Genomic DNA, 21,498 nt, shown 5'->3' with positions numbered 1-21,498 from the left:
TATAAGTGATATCAAAAAAATAACAACGATATTCCATAAACAAAATTCTCCTTTTTATATGATGAAAATTTCGTTTCTTAGTTATAACTGTATAACTTTTGTTCTGTCTCTCGCAAAATAGTTTTTGTTATGTTACCTAGTACATACGTATTTGTAGGACGGAGAAAATACATGCAAGTGTAGTGTCCCCTTAACAATACTTATTAATACCAGAGTTGAGATGTTTTAAACATTTTGTTTTAAACACTTGTTTAAAACATGTTTAAAATATCTAAATTAATCAAACATGGTTTTATTTAAAACGTTTAAAACAAATGATTTAAACATCATAAAAAAAAAACAATTGTTTAAAACAGAAAAATATAATTGATAATTCATGATAATTTATATAATTTAAATTGGAAATAAATAAACAATTTAAACAAAATAAAGATGAATAAAATTGACAATTATGTCTTATATATTGTATTATTATTTATTAATATAACTTGAAATAACATTTCATAACAAATCTTCTAATTAATATAAAATGACATAGGTAAGAATAAATAACATAATAATTAATAATTAGTTATCCTCCAACAAAAATAAAAATAAAAATTATAGCTGTACTAATTCTAATGGTATCCAATGTAAGTAGACATCAGAATGTCGCATCGTGTTAGGTTATATTATTGGTAACTGACATATTTTAAGTGGACAAATACCAATAAATGAATAGAGTATACAATTTTCTAATTGTTACTTATACAGAGTGTTTCACGATGAACTGACAATTGCAATAACATTAATAACATTTGATCTATTTAACATTTTTTACATTTTTTTTTTTTTTTTAAATATAAATTGTCGTCTGCGCTACTTTTAAAATATTTTTCGATTTTTTTTTTAAACATTTTGTATGTAAAATTAAAAATTAAAAAATTTGGTATTTTATAGTTAAAAAAATCAAGATAGCTATTTTGTAAATTCGATTTTTAGAAAAAATATGGTGTTCAAAAATTTTACTAAGGTTGAATCAATAATTTTTAAAGTTTGTTAAAATTCAAATTTATTTCTTATTTATCAGTATTACAACGATTATCGATTTTGAATTATTTTTTTCCAAGAAATTTGGTATCACCAATAATAAAAAAATATGATACTAAACAGTAATACAATATTAGGTACAATTGGTACAATATGTACAATCAACACGTACGTATGCGAACACCACTTGATTCATATTTCGATGCTTGTCAAGGAAATATTATTTGGTGTTAACACGTTAAGTGCTTATAAAATAATAATTTATGCGTAATAATATATATTATCAATATCAATTATAAGTATACAACAATAATATGATCATTGAATATTATTCAAAAATGACTGACCAGTTACCACCTCCATATGAGATGGACTTCAATATTACTGTAATAATTTTGACAGTTATTCATCCAGCAAATGAATGTAAATTTCATTAGCGAAATTCATATTTTGTTTTAAACATGATTTCATCGTTTTAAACGATTAAACAGTTTTTTTTATTTTTTTTTAAAAATCATGGTTTTTATCAACTCTGATCAATACTGTAGTATTTTTATTTACATTATTATTATTTCGATTCATATTTTTTTAATTTTGATACACACTCTGTTTAGTATAAAATACCATAATCCATAACATTTTATTTAGGAGAAATATCCCGAATCTTCGGGGAGGATGGCTTAAAAACAGCACAGTGTTGATGAATTGGAAATTGCATTCACCATAATATTACAAGCGGAAGATCTATAAGATCTGTCAGTCGTGTGACTTAAATATCCCAGCCAGCGTGATACAAAGGTTATAAAACAAACCCACATTTTGTCCCGAAAAAATTAGGTCAGATTAGTTTGCCAGAAGACGTGAAAAAGCTTTGGTGGAAAATATTTAAAAATATTCGAATTGGGGTTATCCTATTACGGAATTCGAACTCAGAATGTTTGTAAAATACCATATTGATAGAATAGAAACGAAAATAACCAAGTTTAAAGATAATCGACTTGGATACGGTTGGGCGTAATTATTCTTTAAGAGACATAAGCAGGAAAGAAAGAAAGTGCCAAAATATTAAACGAAGTTGTGCTGCAATCACTAATTAAATGATAAACGATTATTTTAATAATTTTACGCCATATTTAAAAGACGTTTCACAGATTTAATCATAAACTATGATGAAATCAATTTGTCAGATGATCCGGGACGTAAATAACGCATAATAAAGAGAGGTACCTACTATAAATGCCCAGAAAGGATTAGGAATTTTACAAAATCAGCCACCTCTGTTATTTTGCTGCTGCCATATAAAAATATTTAGAAATGTTCTTTAGAATTTTTTTTTAAACAAATTTTTTGACCCTCACTTACTTATTAGGAATTAAATGGATTTTACTTTATATACGTGTGTGTATTTGGTATGAGTATGTCAGTAATTACTTTTATATAATATACATATATATTTTTATGTGTTTATAAATACACTTAACTTTTCAATATTGTATGTAATTGTTATTTTATTACAATTTGTTTGGATAAAATGTCATATTGACATATTGTTTACATGATTTTTTGTTTAGACAACTTTTAATTATAATCAAAGTATAATGTAAGTTAATTTATACTAAGCTGGTATCTTATAGCTGATTTGCACGTACGAGGGAGAAAACAAAATAGCTTGCATAATAATTATTATATAAATTAATAATAATTATTAATACACACTATAGCCGATTCGTTCGCTCGCGTTCGAGTTTTCAAAAACGCTGTGATTTAAAATAGCGAACGCATCATAATATGTACACACTACTACTACACTAGGTGATTCGAACGCAGCTAAATTCAAATAAATGAGCGCGCCAAAATTGTTTTCAAATCAAAATTAGTATTGCTCGTATTGTCGTTTAACGCAGACGCCTGTTGTAGACGTATTTCAATATGGAGATTTTAGACGATATCGATGCAGCGTGTGTTCTTTATGCATTATACGAAAATAATAAATTAAATTAAAAATGAAAACCGAAAAAACAGAGACGCCAATGGGTACATCCGCTGAACCTTAAACGTCCACATGCAAGAAGGACAATTTCAGGTCACATTCATGACATTACGCAGTTATCCAGAAGAGTTCGTTAAGTATTACCGAATGACAATTGCATCATTTGATGAGCTGGTAAGAACATTTATATAATTTATTAGCCGTATTGATTTTTTATATTCATATAATTCTATATAGCTCCTATAGCTATAGCCGATATTGATGATATATGTGAAAAGCAAAAGTATTCTCTGGCTTCCTGTGCTATAACTATTTTTTTGTGAGACTGTGCATTTCATATTTTCACTAGCGATATAATATATAATATACGTAATAATATGTATTGTAGCTTTTTAATTCATATATTAATTTTTACACACACACGCGTCATTTGCTATATATTCTAATAAGGTTCTTCATTTTTCCATATACCTACCTATTTATTACCTATACGGTACAATATTAACCTTTATCATCCAAATATAGTTATCAGTCATTTATATATCAAGTTAAATCATTAAATTGTCATGTTTTTTTACACAGCAAATGTTAATTCTAGTGAGAGTAACAATAATAGAAAAAAAACTAAAAAAATTGAAAACTTAAAATGTCCGTAAACAGTTTAAAACGAGTCAAAAAATATTTAAAAAATGATATAGACACAACACACCACTAAAAAAAATAAAAAAACACATATCATTGTAACATGCATATATTATACATGAATACATTCATCGCTCTGCTCAGAGTCTAAAAAATAGTTTATCACAAAGTAACAAGTTATTTATGAGTGTTTAAATCTAAAATTTTCTTAAGGCTATATTTCTCCCGATTCTAATCTTCTCAACTCCCGTTTCATCCCTATCATCTGTTCTCTTATCCAATTCATTCATACCGCTGGCTTTCTCATTTAATGCTAATATTTAATTATATTGTCTGTGTTTTGTTTTGATACATAATTATTTTGTAATCGCTTTGCTATAATTATTTTTTAATAAAATCCAAATTAAAAAAAAAATCTAAAATTTTTGCGATATTGAATTTTCATTGGAAATTCATAATGTAATAATTTTACATGTGTGTTTTTTTATATTTAATTATTTTTTGTGTTTGTCATCACCTTTTAGGACAGTCAAAATTATAAGATTTTCTTCAACAGTATCTTCACAGTTACTTTTTTAAAGCATTTCAAGTTCAAACTTTGACAAAATATTGAAATCATTAACTACCAGTTAGGTTAATCTTTAATGGATTCATTTCTTATTTTGTAATTAATTATAAATTATGCTTACACATGATTTTGCATTGTGGGTCGTAAAAACTCCAATATGTTACCTTGAACATTTTTTTTTTTCATTTGCTTAACCAGGTTTTGTAACGCATTTCTTCAATAACTATATCTCTGAATGATTTCCATTTTTTTTTTTGTAACTCCTGGACTGTAGATATACCTATATAAATATTGATTTAATTTTAATATAACAGTTAATTATTTATTATTTAAATTAAATAGTTTTTAACTTTTTAATAAGTATTATTTTTATATTAAAACATATTATATATATTTTTTTGAAATTATTTGAGTTATCGTATTTAGATATTTGTCGACGGGGACGAATTTCTCTGCGCACTTCATTTTGATTTTATGATGGGCGTGTTATCAATAGCGAAAAATGAAAATCATACAAGAAACATGCGAAGCGATATGAAATTATGGACACATCTATACAACCCATAGAAATGGCTGCTCCAACAGAATAAGATTGACTAGGAATATCAGAAGGATTTTATAGTTTTACACTAATTCTCAGTTCCTGTGCTGTGTTGGTGCCGTGGACGGGAAACATATTAGATTACAATGTCTCCCGAATAGTGGTACCTTATATCATAATTACAAACATTTTTTTTTCTTTAATACTCATGGCTATTTGTGATGCAAATTACTGCTTCAGAGTTATAGATGTTGAGTCATATGGGAAAGAAAGTGATTGCAACAATTTCAAAATATCCATATTCGGATATTCGGTAAAAAATTATACAATAATAAAATTTTCTTTCCACAACCTCGTTGTTTGCCGAAAGATGAACAAGGCATACGGTATGCCGCATACCTCAATCGTTTACTGTAGTTGGAGATGAAGAATTCGCTTTACATATAGGTAAAAATCTTTTATGGCCTTTCCCTGGAAAAAGTGGACAAAATATCGAATGTTCATTCGATATACTTTTTAATAAATGGAGAGTATTTCATACCACTTTATTAGTTGGACCGAGTTTGCAATAACAAATGTGGCTTGTGTTTTGCACTGCAATTTTGTCAGACGAAGAGATGGGTACAACTCTGCAGAGGATGCTCAGACTTGTAACATGGAAAATATAGCGCGGAAGAAATGGAGTAGGCAATTCAACATCTAATGCAAAAAAGATGTGAGAGAATATTTTGTTAATTATTTCAACAACCCAGCTTATGAATTTAGTTGGCAAAACAGGGTGATATGATATTAATGTATTATGAAAATTGAAAGTGTGTGGTACATAATAATACTTAAGCATATTAATTATTATTATAGTTTTATATTAAATATTTGCATATTTTAATTCGTAATATTACTTATTAGTGTGTAAAAATACAGTTTAATAATATTAAATAAGTTAATCAAATTCTAATGAACAAATAAAATTATATTAATCGCTTACTTTTTGCCTTTTTCTTATTATTTTCTTCAATTGTTTCAAAATCCTCAAAAAACTTTTTGGCTATTTTAGTCCAGCTGACATGTTTAGCAACTTTGTCATGGTATAATTTTGATTCTATATAAATCGGTACGTATTAATATAATATATATTTAATAATCATTCAAAATAATTGAAATAGGTGTAGGTATAGCTATCATTTATATAGATAATAGGTACCTATCTATTAACCAGTTTTATGCAAAATACCTGATGAAAATAATGAACGTAAGTTAGTTAATTTAAATTATAACATTAAATTCACATTGGAAAAATGGTACATTATACTATACATAATTACATTGCTAAAGTCTCCGAATCTCGAAAAAATTATTCAACTTCATATACATATTTAAGTGGATTACACAATAGGCAATTCGAACGCGCATCTCTATGCGTTTTGAACGTGACGATTTAATCGCTTAAAATAAAACGGCCGTTTTAGTATGGCTATATAGATGTTGAGTGATGCTTTAGTTTATAAATTACTTTAATGAATGTGTAGAATTTGAATTCAATGATAAATCGTTACATACAAAAATCGATTCTGAGCTGTGAGAGCGTATAATATATAACTTAATTAAAATACTTATAATATTGTATTCATATTATTCTTTAAAACAGCAATAATAAGCATTTAAGTACAAAAAAATGTATTTATTAAATTCGATTATATCTTTTTATACCGAATAAAAATAATGGCAATAATTGTATACAATTGAGAAATATAATAAATATGAAATTATGAAAGACATTGCCACATTAGACTATAATATGAGTGATTAGAAAGCCAGTAGGTACAGTGAATCTCATTTTTTATTAGTGTATAGTCATATAGTTGATTAATAAATTATATTTACATAGTAAATTATCAAATGACACTTTAAACTTTAAAGCACCTACTATTATACTTCACTATATCAGTTCTTCCCATGTTAGTAACTGTCATAAATCGTTTTTAAGCGGGTAAAAGTAGTCGGTATAGTCTTTATTTTATCCGCTAAAAGCACTACAGTCTTCAAAACAGCTAGATTCATATTATCTTAAAATCGTGGTTACCCTTACCCGGCCATTATCGGAGAATGTAGGTAAAGCTGATGTATGATAAAAAACATAATTAAATAAAATATAAATTAATCATAAATGATAAATCATAATTCTTGATTGTAGATATAACTATTATACAACTTAAAAGTTCAAGCATAAATTATTTAATACAAATTTTATATCTCATGCTTCATAATGATTAATTAACTTTTACTATATATATTATAAATCTTTTCGAAAAATCGACCAGGCAACATTATTCGCCAAGTGAACTTGCTTTTTCGTAATACATACCTATAAGCTTTATGTGAGATTTAAAATACCACACACAAAATAAAAATAAAATTTGATCAGTGTTTTAAAAGTGTCTACAACATTAATTTTGTGATTTTTAAAAATTTCTATCAGTCATGTCATATTTTTGTTCTAGAAGAATTTTCCAACGAGTAAATAAAATCAGATTTCCAATTATTCAACTATGTTTTTAATTGTATATAAATATGACTATTTTCTTTATAGTTCCAACTCAATCAAATAAAAAAATTCAACATAAGTAATGTCTCAGGAGGTCCAAATAAACATGTAGAATTTCCAAAACGTAATAAAAGAATATTTGGAAAAGATGGTCCAATTACGTGGAAAACTGTAGGAATTACTGGAGTTTTGGGAGCGGGTATGGTTACATACTTGTTATATCTTAAAGAAGAACAAGAAGAAAGTAAGTGCTTATAATTATTTACTTATATCATGACCTACCTAATTCAGTTAGTTCTGTTTTGTTTAATATTATTATATACTTATTATTTAATCATTATTTTATAATTACAAAAAGTTTAGAAACATTTTTATTTATTTATTTTTAAAAAGTTTTGAACCCCTTATTTAAATATAATTATACATTAAACAAAAATATTATTACTATTAATATTGTTCCTATTTAGTTATATTGTAATTTTTGCTTGTTTTTCTCATATTATCCTTTTTTCATGTTATAGTTACATACATTTACCCTATTATTTTTGTTATTGTTTACCTTTATGATATCTGCCCATATTTTTAATTAATAAAATCAAATAAACCATATACATTTATATTATTTATTAAACGAGTTAACTTATTTTGTTAAATTTTTAGTTAACATTTTATCATTTTATGCCATATTAGATATGTTATATGTATAACTTAAACAAAACCTTAATAAAATGTATATATTTTCAGAGCAAAGACGAGAGAGAAAGCGTCAGCTAGGAAAAGCACAAATTGGAGGTCCATTTGAATTATTAGATGGATCTAACAATATTGTAAAAAGTGAACAATTTTTGGGGAAGTGGATGCTTATATATTTTGGTTTCAGTCATTGTCCAGATATATGTCCTGATGAATTAGAAAAAATGGCATTAGTTGTAGATAATCTTGGTACCTACGTTATTAAATAAAACATTATTTTAATGATATTTTTATTAATCAGCAGCTTGCAAATTTTAGAAAAAGAAGAAATGAATACTGGCATTCAAGGCATTTTCATCACTGTAGACCCAGACAGAGATACTCCTAAAATTGTAGATAAATATATAAAGGAATTTTCTTCAAAATTCATTGGTTTAAGCGGTACTTCAGATCAAATAAAGCAAGTGTGTAAAAGATATAGAGTTTATTACAGCCCTGGAAAAAAAGACGTCGATAATGATTATATTGTAAGTTTGTGACCTCATATTTTATTATTATACTTTCATAATTAGTTATACATATATATTTGTATTCATCAATTCAGGTGGATCATACCATCATCATGTACTTGGTTAATCCAGAGGGTGAATTTGTGGATTATTTCGGACAAAACAAAACCGCTGATGAAATAGTAGAACACATTTTGTTACATATGTTTAAATTTAAACAAGAAAAAGGTTCATTGTTAAGCAGCACTTTAGAAAAGATAAATTCATTAAGTGGGAAAAAAATTGTTGCATCTTAAACTTTAAATTTAGATTTATGTTTAGACTAACTTCAGTTGCTGTTAATTGTTAAAATAATTTAAAATTAATATATTAATTTTAAAAGAGTTTTAGTGTCTATGTATTGTTTTTTAAGTACCTACTACAGATATTTGCAGAAGTTCTACAGATATTTATTATAAATAGAATATATTTGTAGCAAGTAATCAACTTTCATGGATCTTTTAATATTAGTCTTTACCCATAGTGGCCATAGTTGGTCAACAATGTTGAGTCCTATAGCTTTTACACTCCAGGCTAATATCACAGATTATATAAAATATAATCTGCTAATATCAACAAAAAAAAACCTAATATTTTGATTTTGAACAGATTTAAAATAATCTTCATTTTTCCTCCAGTCCCAGGATTGCTTGGAATAATAAACTAAATGTTTACATCTCACTAAGCCACGCCCCAAAGGTCATTGATTATTTTTCCATTTTGATTTTAATATTTTATTACGAAAAGTGGTACCTATACTTTAATACTAAAATTGTCGAAAATACTTATTATTTATACTCTTGTCTAGTAAAAACGCTAAGTAATTTGATGTGTGAAATTTGATATTCGAGTCAACCCTAATAACTTTAACCTATACTTAAATTGCACTGTTGTGTAAACACAATACAGTTTTTCATATAATAATAAAGAAATACAGTTGAACTAAATAGTCTCAATACAGCCTTGTAGTGTTCCTACGTCCTAATAATTAATATTGGAGTTTTGGTTAAATTTTTGTAAAATTAATCCTTTTAAGGTAAAGTATGGATTAATTATTATTTTAATATACAATTATTACTTTGTACAATGACGTGCCCTATTGGCCTTTTACGACATTTCGCGCTAAATCGCCTGATTGCCAGCGATCTAGTCTTAGGCATAGTGGACACTTCGGCGATACCTGCAACTGCCCAACACCGGTTGTTCTAACATTTTTTCACAAATATATTTTTATTATTTTTAAATATATATGAACTGCCAACGTCACATGCATATTACCCGGCCATCAAATTTTTCATTGGCATCGCGCGTAATTTGCGCCGATCAACTGTATTTACGCAGCGAGTATAAAAATATTGAATGTGTTGATAATTTTATTTAGCAATGATTTACTGAAGTTGGGTAGGTAATTGGTATAATTTGGTAGCTTGAATTGATAGAAAATTATGTGCGAGATTTAAACATATTATTTCGAGTTTGTTTTTTTTTTATTTACTATCGTTGGCAACATTAGAAAATAATTTAACAATTTTGATTATTTGTTAAAAAATACAACTTACAAGATAATTGTGAAATACTAATTTGAACTTTAAACACTTTCTGATATAATATATTATGTGATTTTTGTTTCAATAATAAATTAATATTAATCGGCTTTATTTTATGATTGTTATTATAGAATTCATTAAATTAGGTATATTGCTATATGCTATATATAGCCAATTTTAGATTTTGAAATGCTAAATGCACGCAAAATTGTATAATAGTCTGAAATCGCAGGGATGAAGGGGAAAAAGGAACAGGAATCAGAAACAACCGAGAATGTATGTCGTGATTTCATGCGCAATGTGTGCAATAGAGGCAAATCTTGCAAATTTTTTCATCCTCCTGTCGAAGAGGATAAGCGCAAATATGTATTTTGCCATGACTTTCAAAATGGCAAGTGTAGTCGTCATGACTGTCGGTTCATTCATTGTTCTCGTGAGGATGAGGAGTATTATAATCGGACCGGACGCATGGCACCAGAAGTGTTGAGGACAATTGATATAGCTGGTGCACCTCCTTCTGATGATATACCTATTTGTAAAGATTATTTAAAAGGCAATTGCCATCGTAGCCAAGCTCATTGTAAATTTCGTCATGTAGATCAACCACTTGATGTACCTGTTAGAGGTCCTAATGGTCCTTTCAACTCACCCCAGCCAGCGATGCCACCTAACTTCGGTAATGAGTTGTTCCGCAGACGCTTTGATTATGATGAAGAGCCCGATCCCAAGCGTAGGCGCTACGAATTTGACAACAGAATGCCGCTAGGGCGCCCATTCCCCAATCGCGACATGGACTTTTCCGCGCCACCTGGGCCTGTGCATCAACAGCCATATTGGTTGTTGCAAGATGAGGTGGAAATGTTGCGCAAGCGTGTGGCTGAGTTGAAAAAGCGCAATGAGGAATTGCAAGCGACTAATGAATTCTTGTTGGAGCAAAACGCACAGCTGCGCATAAATGAACAAGCGCCCCTGCGCAGCACCCAGCAAATGGTGAGCGCTATACGCACCGTGACCACAGTCCCAGTCAGCTTGGCGGCGGTGGCTGCGGCCGGCACTCCCGTGTCCATAGCTACCGTCTCCATGGCTCCAATTCAGATACCACCTGTTGTATCTGGATCTGGCCCGCCGCCCCTGCCGCAGCCAACTAACTCGCAGCCTTTGGTATCTTATCCTATTGGCAGATCGACATCGGCCCAACACTATATTCAACCGTAGGTATGTTCCTACCGTTAATTTTTTTATTTCTCACAAATCTCGATTTGCTTATTTTATGTTTACATGACAATATTAGCATGGTTGAACTTCCCTTATTATTTTTATGTTTAATATTAGTTTGTGTTATGTCTTCTAGTCTGAACAATTGAATTATTCACCCTTTTGGTGCAAAACTCGAGGGATTTTATAAGCAGCATTTATTTAGGACATCTGTTTCATCTTGGCAGGGGCGTGGGCATGGCAGTCAATAACTGCCTAGATGAAATGGACTGACTTGTTAAACATTATTTATACCATTTCTATTAACAGTTTTGTGTTTGGATTGTTTCAGTTTATGAACCGTGAAAATGGAAATGTTGCTAATAAGAATTTGACATTAACAAAACAAAGAATGTACAATATATGGTTTAATAATAGAATGTAAGAAACCATTTTTTATACAATTTGAGTACCACTATATTTCTGATGTTAAAAAGTTAAATCTCTCTTAATTGTGAAATGTATAAATTTAATAAAAAAATAAGTTATTTCATACTAGTTTAATATTTCATTTTCTAAAGCTATTAGTATTTTTATTATAAACCTCAAAGTTTTTTGGTTATCAACACTATTTTAATTGCTATCTGTACAAATCAGAAGTTTATTCCTAACATTATATTAAAGTAACATCATTGATTTTCTTATCATAATATATTGTTTGTTTATGGTGAAGGTCCTTGAAATCAATCATTGAATTACAGTATATTGGTTTAATGTAAATAAAATATTTAGTAGAAAGGAAAAATTGTCGTTCTGACTACTGACTTATATTTTATTTTTCTCTTTAATTTATATTTATTTTATTGAAAGAATTTAACTTTTCATGTAAATAAGTAATTAACTTTTCTAATACTATACTAAAATAATGGTTATGTGTAATATTATAAATGTTCCATATCTGAGTAATACAATTTCATTAATTTGTACATTTTTGAACAGATAAACTCAAAGATTATCTCATTTCCATTGATAATTAATTAATTTTATATTGTGTCAGGTTTTTAATATTAATAATACATATTATAGGTAATTGGCATTACCAATTTTGTGAGTTGTGAAAAAATTGAATAGCCAATGTGTTCTTTTTTTTCTACTTCAACATACAATATACATTTTTTTCGTCTCGTGTTATTTTTATATGTAAATCAACAATTTTGTTGCTAAATCATCATGTTCGTATTATATAAATTATAATTTAAATCTATTGAGTAGATTATAAATGTAACTAGTCTTTTAATTTATGTTATAGTCAAGTTATATAGAATATTATATAATATATTTTAAAATTATTTTCAGTGCATTAAAAAAATAAATATATACATATTATTAATGTATATTAACATTTTGAACTTTAAATAATCATTGATGTAATTTATGTTTTATATTAGTATTTCTATATAATATACAATACCATACACGCTTTATTTTTCCAATTTATTTATTTTATAAAAATGATATAGTTTTCTATGTGCCATACGTTACAACATTTTAATGTTATAAAAAAGTTGGAAATATGTGTATGTCAATTGTGACACATTTATCCTTTCAACAATGTAATTTTCTACAAATTTTAATAATATACTAACAAAGGGATGGCCTTGGATAGATAAAGTAATGTTTATTTTTTTCACAAAACTAAATATTTATATAAATATGAAAAAAAAATACAACATAACTATAGTTTTTATTTTTGTAGTTGATGATTTTTAATGATTTAAAGACATTTTTCTATTTTTAATTAGTTTTGTATTTAGTCTTTCAATGCAAGAACATTGTAAAGATAGAACTAAAAAGCTGATGTTTACAACTCAAATAACAGTATTCTGTTTGGTTAAAATAATAATATTATAAATTATAGCCCTAAATGTATTCTTGCTCATACCTGACAAAGGTATTGTTTATATAACATTATTCAAAGAAGAATTTTGTTTGTATAGCAAAATAACAAACACTCTACAATAAACATGCATGCATATTTTTTTAGTGTTATTCAATACGCCAGTCAACTATTAAATAAACATACAAAATATGTAAAAATTAGAGAAAAAAATGACCAGTTTTATACAAATTATTATAAAATAACATGATTTATAGGCATTTTAAATACTACTAACTACTTAGGAAGTAAACAATATATAACAAAATTTAATGATTTATATTAAGCCAATAGTAAATAGTTTACAAAAACCATAATAGAAGCTTAAGTCTAGTTTAATAATCAAATTATATCATTATTTTTCTTTATTCAATGCTTGGATAAAATCTTCTAGTTTCTCTTGAATTTGTTTGACTTTATCTAGAGTAACAAAGCTCATAAAAATATATATTCCAGACTTTAAAAAATATTAAAAGACTCACTGAGTTCTTCTACAAGAGTTACACGGCGACCAGTTAACAGTTTGCACTTCATCTCATTATCTTGGCTGTACTCGTCCAAAACTTCTTTTAACTCTTTATGTAAACGTCTCACTAATGTAAAATAAACAAATTAATATGTATAGTTTTAGTTTAATATTTTAAGAAAATATAACTTATAATATATTATTACATTCTCTATTGGTAATCTGTTGTCTCAAGACGTTGGCCGTTACTTTGATCATACGTGATACTCTCCAAAACATTTCAATATCATAAAATTCATTCTAAACATATCAATTTTAGTTTTATAATGTATGTCACGCACATATAATTATGAAACCATTCTTTTCATAACTTTAGATATTATCCATATGGTGAATAAGATATATTATATTGATGCAAGTGGTGATTTTGTTTAAATCTATCTTTCATGTTTATGAATTATTCAGTATTATACTTGATTAATAATTATTAATGAACATATATAAATATAAATTTTATAAAAAGAATAGTTTAACTAAATGAATATAACATTTACGCATGGTATATTAGTATTTTATTGAGTAACAAAATAGAGATAAATTTGAATTCATTTTCTTTTATATACATAAAATTAAATTTTTTTTTAAATTACGTAAATAATATTATGTTTTTAAATGTATACCTGTAAGCCATTTGATTGTTGATAGAGACAAAATTGGTTTTTAATAATTTGGGCATTTTGTAAAGCTGTTTTGAAATAATGACGCCTATACACTAAATACCACGTTTGCCATATATCATCAAGTTCACAAGGTGTTCCATTTTTTTGTTTTAAATTGTTGCTTATGGTTATTTGTTCGTCTTTACTTAACAAATTACTATGGGTCTAAACACAAAAATCAAGCATAAAAATGGCAATTAATTTAAGAATAGTATTAAAATAATTTAATTACAGGATTTGAGTGCAATAAATTTTCCAGTTCGTATTTAATATTATTTCTTTTAGTTTGTTCGTCTGTAGAACTTTGCCAGTAAAACCATTTTTCATAATTAGAAGGGCCCACCATTTCTTTTAGTAAACCATCAGTTATCTATACAAAATAAATTAAATAACATTAATATAGACTAATGAAAATAATAGAAATCAATTGTTTACTTTTAAATTATTTTCCAAGGTGCTGATAAAAAATTGGGCAGCTTGTTCCCAATTATGTTTATCTTTTATACACCTGTCTTCTAAGGTGTTCAATTGAATCACTCGCAACATTTCTAATGCCTGTTAAAATGATTTAAATTGTCTCATTAATTCATAATAGCAGTTTTACAAATCAGTAATAATACCTTATCTTCCCAAGAGTGCCTTTTTAATGCTTCATCAATAACAGCTATTTTTAAAGTTTCTAAAATTTCGTCGGAAGCTTGAAGTTTTTGGTTTTGGTTTTGGTTTTCTTCAAATAGAGTTTTGAACATATCTTTTAACACAACCCAACCTATATTAATTGATTTTCTGGGTAACTGCTCTTCAGCCCACTGCTTTAATTTGATATCAACCATTGTATTGAAACTTGCTATAAAGTAATATCAAATATAAATTTAAAATTGTATATTTTAATTATCATCATTACCAGTGCTGTTTGTTTGATTCACTGAATAACCTGCAGGCAAGTAGATATTTTCAATTATATAGTGAGAAATACCATTCCAAAGTTCAGCACTAAGTTTTTCTTCCCAAGCGTTGACTGACACAAGACTAAGATTCACTACTTCATTTAGCACTTCTCCTCGAGCTTTTTCAAACAACTCGTCTCTGTCCAGTTCCAAATACCTAGAATGGTTGATATCAAGAATGTTATAATATCTGTCTAAAAGACTTCTAGAGTTGTATGAGATTTATAATAGCATGTTAAAAACCTTGGAAAATTATTTTTCCATTCAGTTTCCAAATTGTATCTAGTTGCTTTAAAAGAATCTGCTTGTTGTTCCACTGTTTCACGAACCATTTTCCAAAAGCAATCAGAAACAGCCATGCTCAAGTTGCGTGTTGTCAATTGTGATGAAATACCAATGGACTCTCTGTAAGACAGCAACAAAAATCAATGAAGATAAATTTCTCAATGTATTATAATGTATTATATTACCTAAATAGTTTAGAATTTCTAAAAAAATTTTCTTCATATTCCTTTATGCTATCAATACTATCATTTTGATTGCCTTTGCCAGTAATAACGGCAAAGTATCCCAATGCTTTCATGGGAAATAGACTACCACTAAGTATTTTATTAACCTAAAAGTAAGAAAATTTAAATTTAAATAAGAATACTGAACATTTTGATTCAAATGACAAAATACTCCTTTACATACACGGTCTGCATTGGCCAGGTTTTTTTCAGCCAAATCAACTTTAGTTAATACTAATATAGTACGCCGGCCATGTGGATCAATTTGGGATACCAAATCTGTAACATTGCTTCTTTCTGCATCTACAGATCCATCTTGAATACAGAGAATTATAGCATTTGGATTAGACATATATGCTGTTGACATCTGACGAATACATTCTCGTGTGTCAGGTGCCATGCCTTGGGTTACACTCTGATAAATAAAATCCATATAAAATTAATAGCCTACTATTATGTAATGGCAGTTTTAACTTACGCTAATGATTCCTGGTAGATCGACAAGCACCATTCGTTGAAGACCTGGGCCACGCACTGTCATTGAAATAACTTCATTACTTACAGAATTTCCACGGCTTACAGTGTTTTTCATTCTTGCCTCTACCTTTTATAAAGTTTAGGATTACAGTGAACACATACTAATAATATGTGTGATTAGACAAGAAGGAATCTTACTTCTTTCCTGAGTTCAGCTAACTCGGATTCTTTGGTTAAATCAAATTCTCTAGCACTATCTTTAAACTGTGCTACATGATATGGACCTTCACTTAATGTCACTTTAACAGGGGCTCTAGTCATCATTTCTCCAGCACCCCTAAAAAACAAGATATCAATGCAAAATATTTTTATTACATTAAAACTTATATAATATGTTATGTTACCTAGGAAAAATTCTTGCTTGTGCTATCATTTCTAACACAGATGTTTTACCAGAACTCTGATCACCAATCACAATAACTCTGGGTAAATGGTCTTGAGTTTGGTAATTTGAATCGTAATCATTCAACTCATCAAGTAGTTCAGAGTACATGTCTATTAATGATTTCTAAGCAAAAAAATGTATTATTTATTACTTAAATGTTATAATAAAATCAAAACCAAATGGAATCGTTTTTAATAATTACTTTAACTTTTCTCATATTCATTTTATGATTCTTTGCAAGTAAAAGTATCTTTCGCAATTCTTTATTTTCTTTTTCTAGTTTTTCCAATTCTTTTTGGTACTTTAATTGTATTTCTATAATTTCTTGTTGTGATATTTCTAATATAGTAAATTTAATTAATTAGAACAAACAATATGATGTGTAATTTAAACAATTCATAAGTATTCTCAACAGATATACTAACCCAACTTCTGTTTGTAATCTTTAGAGGTTGGTGTTGCAGCTTTTGTAATAATGGGAGATATACCTTCAACAATTTTAGCTACAAAAATAATATTAAGTATAAATAACTATTACAACAATTAAGTATTTAAAAATATTTCTTCAGATAAACAAAAATGCAATACTTAATTTATTTGTTTATAACCATACATAAAAAAATGAATTAAGATAAAATATTTTTATTGACACATGTTTCATATTATGTCATACTATACTCTATTCTCAGAGATTTGACAAACATTTTTTTCCCTGGACCTCATTTATTTATTATTTTAATCTTCCCGATTTCAATAGAAATTATTTTACCGACCCCTGCTCTATTCCATTTAAGTTGACCTGATTTAGTACATACAAAGTGAGATGTTCGAACATTCAGACCCTCTTGCTGGAGTTTTGTGATAGGATGATATCAGATGACAACCGGTGTTACTCCTTGTATTAGACAGTTGCTGCCGTGCTAATGGAAAGGACTGCACGACAGAGACTGGTTAGACACTAGTTGAGTGGGTCAACATAAATGAAATAGAGTATAAGAAAATTATAGAAATATGTAATTAAAAATAATATATTTAATAAAAATAACAAATAAAATATTAGATATAATAAATTAAGTATTAAAAAAATCTGTTTAGAAGATGAAAATAATATTTAAAAATAAGTTTCTAATTTAATTTAGGAAGTAAAAAGGAAAAGTAACTGCGAATGGAAGAACTTAAATAAGTAACAAAAATTAAATATATTATGCATTTAATCTAGCTTTAATGAACATGCATATTTTCTTGAATTCAAGTAAAAGTAACTTAACTTCACTCAGATTAACTAGTTCATTCTGATAAAATTAATTAAAAACAGTTACTTGACTTTAAATTTGATCAAGTCTACACTTTTATGCAAGCAACCATTATGAAAAAAAAAGCAAGGAGAATAAAATTACAATTTTTTTAAACACTGACAAGTTATAAGACATATTTCAAAATTAAGATGGTAATTTAGTTTTCTCTCACAGATAAAAACTCACATTGGTCATCTGATTCAGTTATTTCTGCAGCCTTAAATGCTTGATCAATATGAGAATCAAGCCAGACCTTTAATTTTTCCAACTTTTCATTAGATTTTGAAGAGTCTATAACATACAATACGAACTGATTGTACAGTCTAAACACTAGATTATCTCAGTCTTAACAGATTTAAGTTCTTCCACATAAAACATAATCAATTTTAGGATCTTACCAAAATCAATATCCTGCAAAGTGTTCACAATTGATTTCAATGATGTTTGAATAGTATTAGCTATGTCATTGTTGGGAAATATATCTTCTAGCCAACTTAAATCAGGCAATGAATCTTTCCATTCTTGATATTTCTATAACATTACATATAATTTACATATAATTGAAGATACTGATCAATGAATAATGATGGTAATTGGTAATTGAACATTTAGTTATGTATTCAATACCTTTGAAACAGATACACCACCACCAACAGCACTGCCTATCAATAAATATCGTAATTTTAAAACTGAACTTAAAACTCTCATGATTGCAAAATGTCTTGACATTTGTGGATTGTTTATTTTAAATAATGGATTCCTGTCCATTCTACGTTGCATGATATGGCTCATACTTCTCTGATGGTTATGACTGTAATTATTACACCTTTTTATGAACTTTCGATTCTTTAAAATGCTCACTAGAACAGGTCGCCGACAAGCCAATATCTCCATTATTAAATTATTCTAAAAACATAATACAAACATCAAATTTTAGTTACTCAGAATTTTTAATTAATAAACTATTATATTATACTAGTTATATAAGTTACTTTTTTTATGTTATAGGTACTTGAAAAAAATTTTCAGAAAATTGTATTTGAATCATGCAACAAAATATATAATATATCAATTATGTTTACTTTTTAGAGGTTTAGATGTAATACAACCTACATAATGGAAAATTCAAAATAGGTTCAAATAGGGTTATTAAGTATTCATTTTAATAAAGATACAATGTACCTACGTCCTACAAATAAAATATTAAATTAAATAGAAAACAGTGTCAAAAATAAGTAATTTCTATTGAATTTATAATCTGATATGCAATCAAAATGATACAATTTAATAACTTTGTAGGGTAAAACATTTTAATTTGTTTTAAAAAAAAATTATTAAGGATTATTGTGAAAACATACCTGTTGGCTGTCTTTAAGTATAAAAATATAACCCTATTGACAATGTCAAACTTGAGGAGCAACGTTTATCAAAATTCGACAACTTAAATGTATTTAAGAGAATATTTAATTTAATTTAATTTTTTGTTATTTTTCAAACAATTAAAATTATATTTCTTACTTAGAACTACGATAATTTGACTACAAAAATTCACCAATATGGTTAAACTTAATGGGTGGGTAAGTAATAAATAACAGTGTAAATGAAATAAACTAATAAACCATTCATGTAGTCATACTCATACTAGTCATAGAAGCTTCAAGCTTAATAAGCTTATTCAGTCAAGTTTTTCACAAATCAGTGATCACATCACATCAGAATAAATTCACAAAATCTTTTCTTGTCAGTGTTCCGACAACTGTTATCTAGTTATTTTTGCGGTACTATTCAATAATTGATAAAGGACCGTGGTATAGAAATATTAGATTCTTGATGGCGCGTATATCCATAGTCCCATAGGGCATAGACTATATTATGTTTTCGACAAAACGGATTTAGTTTTTTTTTTTCATTTTTTGCTACCTATTTAAAAACGAATAACCGTAGATACCTGAAAGTTAGAATTTTCACCAAATATTTATTTCCATACAAAAATTCATAAATACAAGATTTACAACGGCGGTTCAGCGGTTGAGACATTGTATCTATTCTGTGGTTGAGATATATTATGGATCCATGTCCATGTAGTCATGGTTTTTTTTTAAGTTTAAGGTTTAAGTATTTTAAATACAAATTTAGACAAACTCCATCAAAATCTCGAATGTCTGAAATTATATAGTTAAAAATTTTATAATCTGTTCAATTTTTTATAGTCAGGAGTTGAAATTGTTGAACAAGGATTCTCATAAATAGTTCATACTGTTACCAAAAAATCTAAAAACTGTTTTTACTATATATTTTAAGTTCAAATTTGGATTATGTATAAATAAACGAAGAATTATTTTTGACGAATCCAACGATTTTAGTTAATTCATTGCAATTTGAAAATGCCTGCTATTCCTGGGTACTTGAAACTTTTAAAGTAATTATTATATTTTGTAAACATAATGACATTTTCAAATGCAAATTTTTCGGCAAAAATTAATTTACCTACTGTAGTATATAATTATAATAGTAGCTTATTAATAAAATAAATAACTTTCATCATAATAATATCATGAAATATTCTTGTAATATTATTGACCAACAGACCGTCAATTATCGTTTTTTGTACACAGTGATTTATATCACTAAATTTAAACTTAACGCATCCATTTTTACCTAGTGGCTAGTACCTACCAGTGGTGTATTTATGGGGGGGGGAGGATCTGTCCCCTAATAGAATACCCCGCGGTCACTTATTTATGATATTGTGATTGTGATTTCGATGGTAAGTGAACAACCCACTCATGATAAATTTAATATAATTTATTAATTTAATTTATCATGAACCCACTCCTCTTAGGGAATTAAATATTTGCTATTTGCTTTGCTAACATATATCACCCCTCGACAAAATCCTAAATACGCCACTGGTTAGGTACCATATACCAGTGTTCGGAATGCTAAAAAATTCACTAATTCATTCAAGTTCACATTTTTATTTTTAAATTGTGATTTAAATACTAATACATTTTTTTTTAAATTTTTAATCGTATCATCAGTATATTGTCATTATTTATTTATTTTATTTCAGCAAAATTAATATCATTATATCAATACAATAATCAAATTTCAAAAATTGAATTATTACAATAATATAATATTTTTGGAAATCGTATTATTATTGATGGTTTTTTGTTGAGTCATGCCTGCTGTAATTTTATGTAGGTATTTAATTATTATTATTATTCGTAATCAAATAAATATAGTATAAATATTATAATAAAAAAATGTTATTTTATAATATTAAAATATCGTTACTTATATTTATACATTACACATAATATTATTTCATCAGTTAAACGGCAAATAAATTTGAAAGTCTTAATTCTACCTCCCTTACATTCATCCAAGTCATTTCCTAGTACATA

The 21,498-nt window shown here is 27.3% G+C and overlaps 2 protein-coding genes, 1 long non-coding RNA gene and 1 pseudogene across 11 annotated transcripts; 2 read left to right on the top strand and 2 right to left on the bottom strand.

Moving 5' to 3' along the window:
* Positions 1-21,498, bottom strand: part of LOC149057377 (uncharacterized) — a 133,237-nt pseudogene that overhangs the window by 97,770 nt on the left and 13,969 nt on the right.
* On the top strand, positions 552-6,848 carry LOC149057378 (uncharacterized). The gene is made up of 2 exons (XR_016190889.1): positions 552-3,193; positions 4,656-6,848. It is a non-coding gene; the product is annotated as an uncharacterized LOC149057378 (long non-coding RNA).
* LOC107170498 (Synthesis of cytochrome c oxidase) lies at positions 6,988-11,852 on the top strand. 6 transcript variants are annotated; one of them, XM_015520636.2, is made up of 6 exons: positions 6,988-7,284; positions 7,358-7,556; positions 8,057-8,254; positions 8,324-8,532; positions 8,610-9,589; positions 11,647-11,852. In XM_015520636.2, the coding sequence occupies exons 1-5, from the start codon at positions 7,249-7,251 to the stop codon at positions 8,808-8,810; spliced, it is 843 nt and encodes a 280-aa protein (XP_015376122.1). In that variant the 5' UTR covers positions 6,988-7,248; the 3' UTR covers positions 8,811-9,589; positions 11,647-11,852. The 6 variants fall into 6 exon arrangements, with proteins under 6 accessions (XP_015376122.1, XP_015376533.2, XP_015376517.1 ...); XM_015521031.2 differs by lacking the exons at positions 6,988-7,284; positions 7,358-7,556; positions 8,057-8,254; positions 8,324-8,532 and adding exons at positions 10,333-10,635; positions 10,699-11,311 and having other exon boundaries at positions 9,277-9,589; XM_015521047.2 differs by lacking the exons at positions 6,988-7,284; positions 7,358-7,556; positions 8,057-8,254; positions 8,324-8,532 and adding an exon at positions 10,333-11,090 and having other exon boundaries at positions 9,276-9,589.
* Positions 13,491-19,824, bottom strand: Opa1 (Opa1 mitochondrial dynamin like GTPase). 4 transcript variants are annotated; one of them, XM_089223107.1, is made up of 20 exons: positions 19,725-19,824; positions 18,716-18,994; positions 18,487-18,619; positions 18,275-18,379; positions 17,219-17,296; positions 16,996-17,132; positions 16,753-16,916; positions 16,547-16,685; positions 16,350-16,475; positions 16,056-16,286; positions 15,833-15,978; positions 15,606-15,767; positions 15,320-15,519; positions 15,036-15,262; positions 14,851-14,970; positions 14,648-14,785; positions 14,377-14,580; positions 13,903-13,996; positions 13,713-13,823; positions 13,491-13,650 (listed from the first exon to the last, which is right to left on the bottom strand). In XM_089223107.1, exons 2-20 carry the CDS (start codon positions 18,980-18,982, stop codon positions 13,586-13,588), a joined length of 2,847 nt encoding a protein of 948 aa, XP_089079233.1. In that variant the 5' UTR covers positions 18,983-18,994; positions 19,725-19,824; the 3' UTR covers positions 13,491-13,585. The 4 variants fall into 4 exon arrangements, with proteins under 4 accessions (XP_089079233.1, XP_015376425.1, XP_015376437.1 ...); XM_015520939.2 differs by having other exon boundaries at positions 19,447-19,816; XM_015520951.2 differs by having other exon boundaries at positions 19,607-19,816.

This window comes from Diuraphis noxia, unplaced genomic scaffold, assembly GCF_037042655.1.
Source record: "Diuraphis noxia isolate RWA-SAM2 unplaced genomic scaffold, SU_Dnox_SAM2 contig0003, whole genome shotgun sequence".
Lineage (NCBI taxonomy): Eukaryota > Metazoa > Arthropoda > Insecta > Hemiptera > Aphididae > Diuraphis > Diuraphis noxia.
Note: the sequence above shows the minus strand (reverse complement) of the source record. Positions and strands in the feature narration are given on the sequence as shown.